The 11,313-nt window shown below is 33.2% G+C and overlaps 1 protein-coding gene across 2 annotated transcripts; it reads right to left on the bottom strand.

The window, feature by feature from the left end:
* Nucleotides 1–634: 634 nt before the first annotated feature.
* On the bottom strand, nucleotides 635–8,476 carry LOC114305636 (PHD finger protein Alfin1). Of its 2 annotated transcripts, none has more exons than XM_082868640.1 (5): nucleotides 8,013–8,476; nucleotides 7,862–7,894; nucleotides 4,174–4,402; nucleotides 1,238–1,367; nucleotides 635–1,105 (listed from the first exon to the last, which is right to left on the bottom strand). In XM_082868640.1, the coding sequence occupies exons 1-5, from the start codon at nucleotides 8,107–8,109 to the stop codon at nucleotides 821–823; spliced, it is 774 nt and encodes a 257-aa protein (XP_082724766.1). In that variant the 5' UTR covers nucleotides 8,110–8,476; the 3' UTR covers nucleotides 635–820. The 2 variants fall into 2 exon arrangements, with proteins under 2 accessions (XP_082724766.1, XP_082724765.1); XM_082868639.1 differs by having other exon boundaries at nucleotides 635–1,108; nucleotides 8,013–8,417.
* Nucleotides 8,477–11,313: the final 2,837 nt, after the last annotated feature.

Genomic DNA, 11,313 nt, shown 5'->3' with positions numbered 1-11,313 from the left:
GTAAAATTCACCATCTTTTTCGCCCAAGTTCTTTATGAGGTTTAGATTCATTGAAGTGTGAACTCAACTATATAACAGTTGAATCTACACACTTTTTCTAAAATAGATCATCCGGCATTTCATACGACTTCCCTGAGATTCTGCTAAAAACAGTTCAAGTTCTTGCATCTCATGGTTCAAAAGTTAAATTGACTAGTTATTACTAAATTTTAACAATGAATAATGACAAAATACTGCATTTTAAAAGCATTGCACCAATAGTGCAAATGCTATTACTTCTACCTCTCTCAAAATGCCAAATTGAAACACGGATCCCACTGCGAGAGACATGACGACAAAAAAAATCTTGCCAAAATATACTTATATACCTCGCGTCAGATTTGACACAATGTATAGCAATGCTAAATAAACTAACAGCCCGTTGAAGATGAAAAAAAAGTTGAGCATCCCGCTATTTATTAACGATAGAAGCCCATATAACTAGCGTAGAAACTCCTATGATGAAGTGCAACATAATCGGAAAAACTAGCCTATAATAACTACACCCTGCTAGTCCAACATAAAACTATCCAAGCCAATGCAGAAACAAACATGAAAAATGCATAACCAATCTTGACCAACTAAAAACAATGCATGTTCCAACTTCTATTGGTAATATAAAATAGTAAAAAATTAAATCCCATTATCAACAGACATTCCAGTTCATTTAACTTCTAAAATGGGCACAAGTCTTGCCTTGTTTCAGTTTAAAATAGTACCAGAAAGTTCTAAACTATGTCCTTTTGTTTCTTTAGTGATATTTGTTCTCAAGCTTCAGAACCTAGATTTTTACCCTCTTGGTACTGCAACTAGGGCACTTGTACTGCTTGATATGCTCAGCTTTTGCAGGCGTAATCTTTACACATTTTCCGTGGAACCATCTCTCGCAAATATCGCAGCAAATCCAAAACTCGTCATTGGCATAGTTCTCCCCACAAGCACCACAGAGTGTTGCTCCCTGTTCATCGTCGTCTTCTTCCTCATCTCCCCCACTCTCATCCTCTAATTTAGGCGAAGGAGACGTCTTTACTGTCTTTGGTTGAGACTCAGGCTGCTGAGGCTGTTGCTGCTTAATTGAAGCAACCAAAATGCAAAAGTTAAAAAACAAAAATCGCATATAACAAGGCAAAACATGCAGAATAAAAATAAAAAAAATATATATATATATATATATTTTATGTATGATGGGGTCAATTACCATCTTCCCGCTTGATTTGATTTTGCTACTGTTGCTGTGAGGACCAGATTGGTCTTTCGACTGCCTCACATTCCCTGTCACAACTTCAAATATAGTTGGGAGATCATTTATCAACTGGAAAAGCCTCTTCCTGCAAATGCCAATTCCAACAAAGATAAGAAATAACTCAGGTAGGAAAGTCTGCATTTCTATTTTATTCCAGACATGTGAATTGTTACTTGTGAAGACAACTTTTAATTCCTCCAGGGCATGAAGGGCTTCTAAATCATCCACTAAGGATGTTACCCAGCAGGAAGTAACTCGACTCCAGAATTGGTTCTTATTCTGGAATTTACTCGCGATTCATGGTAAATGTGATGGAAGAATGTCCACCCACACTGCTTGAACATAAGCTCAAGTCTAAATCTTATTGGGCCTTCATGGCAAGTTATGCTCTCAATAATGCATCTAACTTAAACCACAAGATCCTGTAGTCAAGCAAAGCATCCTATACCTTGGCTGAACCAAATTTTAAGGAACAAGTGCTAAAATTGTTTCTTTAATTTATTTTGGATGCAAATCATACAATTTGACACACATACATATGCATAATCACAATCAACAATTAAAAACTAAACAAATCTAGGAGAATAAATATTTGATAATTAACATATACATATTGAAGCAAAATGAAGAAATGCAGGACTGACTCTGCTTGGCACATCATTCATAAAGCAAAGAAAAGAACTATGCTAAGATACTCATTCTACCACTCTACTAGTCAACTTTTATACATACAAAGAAATATCTAAACACCCTTACAAAAATATAGGTACCCTACAAAATTATGATACTCAGTTAATTTTAAAAAAAAAAAAAAAAAAAAAAAAAAAAAAAAGTCTACAAGAAAAAAGGAATAGAGAGGAAGAACTTATTAGTTGAATTGATATTCCTAACTGCAAAACACTATCTTCTAAAAAGAGTTATAAGCGCTTCCATTTTTTGTCACGTATACTATAAAAGTATCTATAAAGTACCAATTCTAATGCCTAACCTAAGTTAGGCTGTGCATAAGACTATAAGTTAATATGCCCTTTTCAACATAAGAGATGAATGCAATACCAGAAGCTAAGTAACTTTTTAAAAGAGAAAACAGATTACTACTTCCTAAAGTACAAATGTCAATGCAATTCAAAATTTAATATCCAAATCGCAAAGAAACAAATTAATTGGCAATATCAATTTTCCCCCTGATAGCTTATTCACCTATTCTGATACTTTGTTGATACCAGGCTATTATGTGAGACTGATGGCTTCCTTATTAGAAAACCATCAACCTTTTTAAAACAGGGAGATAGCTAATTTCCAGAAGCAAGGGCTTACTATAAAATTCCAGTCAACCAAAACAAAACAAAACAAAACAAAAAGGAATACTATCTCTGATATCATAAACCTGTGGCGTAACTTTGACCATTTCAAAACTCCAAAAATCATGTAACAAAGATGCTGACCTGTATCTTTATAAAAAGGCCATCAACAATCTTATAATGCACGAAGAAAAAAATAAAAAAATAAATCAGAAGAAGAAGAAGCTACTAAGCTATGAATATGAATTTAACCACCTGAAAAATATATACCAGAGATCTGATATTTATTAATTCAATAATCAACCAAAGTTGGATATAATAGTTTGTATGAATATATAAATGTCAAAAAGAATAAAAAATTGCAATAATTTTGAACAGATTTTACAAGTTCAAAAACAAAGGGGCATGCCAATAACATACAGGATAATTCCATTTTATTGGGGCATGCCAGTGCATAATGGCACTATGAACCCCATTTTTGTATGCAAGTATGGAAAGTAGACATTTAATATGCTCACGTCTAGCATTCCTCAGAATTTAACTATGGTCTCATCTTATGAATTAGAAAACAAAATCATCTATTTTTAATCCACCCGATACAACTGATGACGAGTTCTGCCATATGAACGTCATGCTTTTTTTTATTTATAAAGAATGTAATCTCAATCTCTAGCAGAAGTAAATATATAGACAGTAAACAAAACCTATAAAATGAACATAATAAGCACATTGGGAGGTAACTGAATCTCCATATAGACTTTAAGAAAGTGTGGATGTCTAGGAAACAAAGAGCAAATAACATAAGGAATATGTACAACAAAAGAGTCTAGGTGTAACACCATAACAACGCAGAATGAACAAATTAATGGATATAACCTGCACATTTCATTCTAAACAAAGCACACAGCAAAGTAAGAAAGGATAAGCTGTAGCAAGTTAAATGCTTCACAAATGTGAGAAATAAGAATGAGGGGGAAAAAAAGTACCACGAAGCAGTATGCAACAAAAGCCACATATCATCCTAGTAAAATAATATCACAGTAAACGGTATGCAAATAGAACTGCACGACTAATGCTGTAGATCAACTGGGCAGACGGGCATACTATACATACAGTGGCTGACCCAGAAATCTTCTTAAGAGGGGGACCAAATGATATACAATTAAAAATTGTCTACAAAACTTATTTTATTACATTTTTACTAAATTTTTGTACGTATGTTATACTAAAATATTCACTTAAACATAAAAATTGAACATTATCATTAAATTCCAAATAAAATTTTCAGTTAATGTTGAATAGACATTTACAAAACAAAAAGTATCAAAACAGTAATATTAAGTACTTTTTACACATTGTACAAAAAAAAAAAAAAAAGATCAATAAAGAATAATTAACATTAATTTGAGCCATAACTGAAGAGAACTTTGATTTGCGGGCTCTACCACCATAATAGCTTGTAAGCAACACCAATTTAGATCATTACTAGCATATAATATACACCAAGTGTATTGTAGCTTCATCGTAGCTAAAGGCCTCAAACAAATGGAACTGCAGGGGGGCAAATGGGCAGCTATTTACAAGTATTACCTTTCACTCTTACCAAACCCAAAGCGTGCACCAAAATAGAAGGCAACAGAAAGCAACCATGAATCACTGTGAACAGCAACAAGTGATAACCAGTCCTTCTCTTGCATTCCATCCCTTGCAAAGTTTATACCCAATGCCGGCTCAGGAAGCTCAGGAGGCACCTCCTCAACAGGCAGGTTGACTTCCCATGTCTCATTCGGAAGTCCATATAAACACAAATTCTCCTTATCTGCAAAAACAACATGACTCCAAATAAAAATTTATTCTCCATATAATTGGAATCGCACTCTTCCCACCAACACATTCTCTTTAAAGATAAACAATAATGTAAATACAGTAACCATATAATACATAACCAGCAATTATGGAACCATTATATGGAAAGTCATTGTTAAAGAATCTTTTGTTCCTTATCAAGAAAATAAGAAACATTGACCAATCGGCTGCTTTAAGTTTCTCTCAAAGTAATGAAACATTCTCCAGAAATAAGGAAATCATTTTTAAAATTTGAAACAGAAGCAAAGTGTATATTGAGATAGCAAAGTTCAGGTGAATTTTCGTTCTTCCAACACCATTTTGAGGTATGTTCAACAGTAAGCACAACCAAAAAAGAAAATGAAATTTAATATACAGAGCTTAAGCACCCAAAGTAAATGACAGTCATAGACTCAAAGTTATGGTGTTAACCCTATAAATATGCAACAACTCAATCGATAAGAAGTATAAGGATAACACAAATGATATAGTACAAGGTAACAACCATATGGCAGAATAGGATCAGAATCCAAACCTATCCCATTAGCTTCAACAACTCAGAACATTAAACTAGTACTGCTTCAGGGAATAGATTTTATGAAATTCTGCGGTGAAAGCATTAGAAGAAAAATACACAATAAAAACAAATGACTAGGTGAAATAACAATGAGTTTGATACTTGAAAATTTTATATTCTGGGATGAATTGGTAGTGCTTGAAACACTATTTATTCACAGATTTGTTAATAATGGTAAAGACAGTCATTTATCAATGAAATTATCCAGTTGTGTAGGTGGCCTGGTCTTCTACAGTCTAGGCCTCCGGAATTGAACATTTTGTCACTCTTACACTCATCCAGGCTCTCTACTCCACTTGTATTCATCACAAGCATCAAGACACAATATTCAACTAGATTATACCAGCCAAAGAATCATAAACTTCCAATCATTAGCCTGGGAACTGAAAACATTAGAAATTATAATGCATTTCAGTGTTATTAAAGGCGCGCCTAGGCCCAAGTCCCATCCAGGCCCGAGGTTTGCGCCTTGCGGTGTTCCAAGCCAGGCGACTTCAATAAGTCGTGCCTAAGGCGTGCGATAGGGCCAAGGCGCAGAAAAGCTTTTATTTTTTTTTTTTTATTGTTGCTTTTATTGGTTTTGTTTAAAATTTAACCATTGATTTAACATGGTACAACTATAAAAGATCCCTACTTTCAAATACACATGCCAATATATTGGGAATTCAACCACAAATCAACAATAGAAGAAAAATTAGTCCTAATTCCTAATCTCCGAAGAACACTTCACTGCTGCCTACTTTCATTATCCAGTCTAGCAATTCCAAAAAATCTTCTTCACGTTGCTATCTTATTTTTCTCTTCTTACATTTCTCTCTCTCTCTCTCTCATTCATTTCTCTTCTCTTCTTCTCTACATTGTTGTCTTCTCCACTTCTCTTCTCTACGTTTCTTCTTCTTAAATTATTTCCTTATATTAAATTACATAATTTTTTACGTACAAGATGCGCTTCACTTCGGTAAAGGCTGCGCCTCGCCTTGCGCTTTGCGCCTAGGCCCCAAGAGACCTTGGCGTCTCGGTGCGCCTATCGCCTTTAATAACACTGATGCATTTATTAAAGATGCAGAGTATAAAAAAGTGTGCTATTTGTTGTACTAGTAATATACTTCAAACCTTCCCATACTAAAAACAATCAAAATGTCATGGGTCATATGCATAATCCTTCCAGTAATGCCATTCACCACACTGTACATAATTACAGCTAGCAAAAGCCAGTGCAAGAAGCCATGCATGTGATTTGATTTTATAGTTACAAATGTCCATGAAGTTAGCTTTCACATTTCCTAAAGTTTTGCTTTTTGGTAAGAATAATCACAGATTGTCATTAAGCTTACAACATTCTGGACCAAATTTAAAGCAAAGTCCCGTATTTTAAGAATAACTAATGCACAATATAATAACATTAAGCATGCATTTTTTGGGGGGAAACCAAGCGAAAATGTAAAATACTGTAACAAATGTCACATTAGAAAACAGATCAAACATTCAAACCACTCACTCTACTCAATAATTATAAGATAACACCATCCTAAATAAAGGCAAACGCTGGTGTTTGAAAATTTTTCCTTTTTTTTTTTTTCTTGGGGGGGGGGGGGGGGGGGGGGGATAAATAACGCTGGTGCTTGAAATTAACATCCAACAGTATGTCAAATTAGGGTTAGTTTAACTTTTATCCACTAAATTATAGCCCTTTTTTCTCTTTCAACCTTAAACTATTAATTTCATCTATTTAGTCCCTAAAATTTCTAATGTCAGGTAATGTGGTCCAATTGAAGACAGTTGGACAAATCAGTAACCTTTACAATCTAATTTGATCGGCAAAAAGATTATTTTAAAATTTGTACAACTTAAACCATGCAACCACACTCATTCTTTGTTATTCACTAATTTGAAATGAGGGTTGGAGAATAATATGGGTGTTTGATTGTTTAAGTTGTCGAATATAGTGTGAATAAGAAGATGAGTGTTTGGTTGTCTAAATTGTAAAATTTCCTTCTGCCGATTATGTTAGGCTTTCACCATTATTGATTTGGTCAGACTATCTCCAATTGAACTATATGAACTGAAATCAGAAACTAACGAGATGAAATTGATAGTTTAGGTATGGAAAAAAATAATAATAATAATTGACAATCATTTAGGGGATAAAAGTGAAATTAACCCCATGTTTGTGGAGGACATATTACATGCTAATAATAATAAGTTGCGGCTATCAAGCATTGATCAGGTATTCTGGTTAAAGTGCGTCAAAAATATTCTACCAAGCAATGCATGGAAAGCAACAAACACATATAATAATTAAAATAATGTGAACTAAAAATGCAATACACAGAAAACCATGCACACAAACGAACTTCACAAAAAATTCTGTCCAGAAACTACCCCATAAACAACCAATTTCACTTTCTTTGGCCCCCAAAATAACTTAATTAATAAGCACTTGAGTTTATCTACCAAAAAGATCACAGATATTACTCAGTAATGGCTATATCATATCAGGTCATTCTACTGACATTTGTCGTGTTTATAAATTATAACTAAATCTTTTTCAGTCATAACTAAAATAAAATAAAATAACTAGTCATAATAGCCAAACACCACCTAAGATATAATCAAAGACTTTTCCGATAATAACCAAAATAATAATCACTATAAGTCATAACCAACATTACAATTGGTCATAACTAATACAACAATAATAAGTCATAATCCATTCATAACTAACATGACAATAAGTCCTAACCCAATACCACAAACGTCATAATTGTCGCAAATGGGTCCTAAAAGGGGTTTGAATTATAGAATTTCACATATTTAAAATTATAAAAATAAAAAATAAAAAAGAAACAAACTCACCAGGATCGCATAGCTGAAAAAACTTGGCTACTTCTGCATATAACAATCAACCAAAGCAAGTAATTATTAGGCATATATATATATGAAAATATATGTATCGATATATATATATATACAATTAGGGAAGCGAAGAATAAGAAGTAATAGGAACCAGTGGTGAGAGCCTTGATCAAACCAGCTCTTCTGCCTATGAAATCGATGTACACCTCATCCACAGTCTTGGGAATTGGATGTGGTATTGGTTCCATTCTCTAAAATTTCAAATGAGTATTGTGTATAGTCCGGAAACAAATTTCTCAAAAAACCCTAATGCTAAACGAAATCAGAGCAGAACAATCCAATTAGGGTTTTGCAAGAACTAGGGTTTTTCCTTCATACTGCTCACATATATATATATATACATATATAAGAAAATTGATGAGTTTTGAAGAGAGAGGGTGAGAATATAAGAAGGAATTTGAGAAGAAATTGGAGAGGAATCAGCGGGAAGGAAAAGGGTTTTAGTTAATTTTTGCTGCTTTTTGGGGTTCGCCTCTGTATATAGGATAGGATAGATAGGACAAATTACAAATACACACCAAGTTTGCTAAAAACATTACAAATACACCCCTGATTACAAAAATTCTAATCAGAAACTAACGATATGAAATTGATAGTTTAGGGTTAAATTATAAACACACTTAATTAAAATGCAAATCGCTTTCTGTGATTTTATTGTTAAAATTTTTATTTAACAGAATTAATTAAAAAATAAAATTCATAACTTCCCTCTTATACAATAATAAAATTACATAAATTACTAATTGAAATATATTTCTGATATTATTAAAAAATATTAATTAAATTGATAATTTATTAATAAAAGAGATCATTTGTTATGAAATTAGAAATCTCAATGGTGGAATGTAATTTCCAGAACGATAGGGAGTGATTTGTATTTTAGGGGGTGTATTTGTAATTTACTCAAATATTATATTTCTTATAATTTTAAAAATTACAAATACTTTCTTATTATAATTTTTTATTTAACAGGAATAACAGAATTTTTTTTAACTACTTTCTAATACAACAATAAAATTACATAAATTGTTAATTCAAATTTATTTCTGACATCATTAAAAATTGCTAATTGACTTAATAATTTTTTAATAAATTGAATCATTTGTTATGCGATTAGAAATTTAAAGAGACAAAATGTAATTTCTGGAACTTGAAGGGCATGATGTAATTTCTAGAATAAATACTCTTGAGATTTGCTTAAAATATGAATCGTCTATTGTAGTTTTGAAAATTACATCTCACTTCTTCAAATTTTTAAGGGCAAATTACACTAACAGTTCTTACACTTTAATTTTGTATCATTTTAGTCCAATTGTTAACATCAGTTAAAATTGTTAACAGAAAACAAACACGTGAGACGAACATGACCTTTTTCCAAGGGCAATACAAACATTTCACTACCATTTCCTTGTTTCACAACCTTCTTCCTCTTAGACTCTTTACAACACAATGATCTACCATCGTTGCCTTCCTTCACCATCATCTATAACCAATCCCAAAATCAACACCATTTACCTCCACCACACCAAACCCAATACCGTTTGCCACCCAAACCACCAAACTCACCACCTTATCTTTTGCACATACCTGACATGTCCATCACTTCCATCCAACCTTCTTCATCTACCTTTATCATCCCACCATCACTAAACAACAAAGTGATAATCAAAAGAATAACAGAGAGATGAAAGAACAATAACAAAGTGATGGACCACCAGTTCCTCTAAATCAAATAATAATTCAACCAAGTAAAACATCAAATCATACAAATCAAATAAAAAAACCAACCAAAGAGAAAAGAGAAAATAAGAGAAGAAAAATATTGGCAAAGAAGATTCTTTGCAATATGTTGAATAGATCGTCCTCGTTCAACTCCTAATTTTTGTTCTATCTCCTCAGTCTATCCCATTTGACTAGAGAGAGAGAGAGAGAGAGAAGAGGTGCATGAGGGTCGTCGTCGTTGTCGTCGCTACTGTTATTGAGAAAGGAAGTAGAGAGCTTGTTGGGGTTGGAGGAAGAAAGCTCCAGAAGCGTAGAGAAGGAAAAAAGTGGTCGTGACTACGTTGAAAGAGGGTTGCGACTAAATTTAGGCAAGAGACTAGGTGTCACCGCTAATATCTGGGGAAAGAAAAGGAGGTGGCAAAAGTCTGGAGAATAGTCCACGATTGAGTTGAGAGAAGAAGAAGAGAGATCATGACTAAACTAAGGGGGGATAATAGGGTCACTGCTATTGGTAAGAGAGAGGGAATGAGAGAAAAAGTTGCTAGTGGAGGTTAGGGAAACAAGACGGCTGGAGGCTAGGGGATGGGGAGAGAGAGAGAGAGTGAGAGAGAGAGAGAGAGTGAAGCTAGGCTTAAAGAGAAAAATGATGTAGGCGACTGTCACGGAGGGACTAGAAGAGAGAAATAGGTGGTGTCTGGGTTGGCATAGAATAAGGTGAGTTCTGCAGATCACAATCGTGATTGCGATGATGAAGAAGAAGATGCACAAATCTAGCAACGGAGAAACCCACACTGTGTGAGCTCTATAGATTGCGATTGCGATCATTCAATGGCGAACGAAAAAACATCGAAATCAACAATGTCAAACTGCAAAGCTCTATTTTTATTTTGATTTTCACTTTGATTTTGATTTGTGATTGGTGGTGTTATTTGGTGGTGGTTGATGGTGGTGGTGGTGGTGGTGTTTAGCAGTGGCAGTGGTGAAGTGAGATTAATGATAGACAGTGGAGGAAGGGGGAAAAGGTGTTGCAGAGATGGAATAGGGAAGGTTAGGAATGAAATGTCTGTTTTGCCCGCAAAGTTGATCACATGTTATGCACATGACTATTTTTTGTTAATTTTTTTAACAGAGGTTATTGATTGTACCAAATGAAATGAAATTAAAAATAAAAGGTTAAAATTGAGCAAATTGAAAATACAAAAACCAAAGTGACACATGAGATAAAATACAGAGACTATTAGTGTAATTTGTCCAATTTTTAATTGCATAAAAAATTACCCATTTTATTAATAAATTATTAAAAATTTTATTTTTTTCTGTTAATTCTGTCAAATAAAAAATTCTAATAAGGGGTATTTATAATTTTTAGAATTACAGAGAACAATATATATTTTAAACAAATCTCATGGATATATTTATAATTTATTTTATATATATATATATATATATATATATTAATATTATGTTAACCGTTTATTTTAAAAAAAAATAGATGTGCTCTTGCTACGGAGTTATAAATGTCCAATCAATTTGATTTTTCACAAGAATGATTTACTTGATGAACATTACAATATAAACAATTCAAATTATTGAAAAATGTTCACGACAAGCCTCCACAAGCTGTCATAGCAACTTGCTCTATTGTGACTAAGGGTGTGCGCGGTGCGGTT

Source organism: Camellia sinensis, chromosome 5 (assembly GCF_055761805.1).
Source record: "Camellia sinensis isolate YWXY chromosome 5, ASM5576180v1, whole genome shotgun sequence".
NCBI classification, from domain to species: domain Eukaryota; kingdom Viridiplantae; phylum Streptophyta; class Magnoliopsida; order Ericales; family Theaceae; genus Camellia; species Camellia sinensis.
This window is presented reverse-complemented; position numbering and strand designations above follow the sequence as displayed.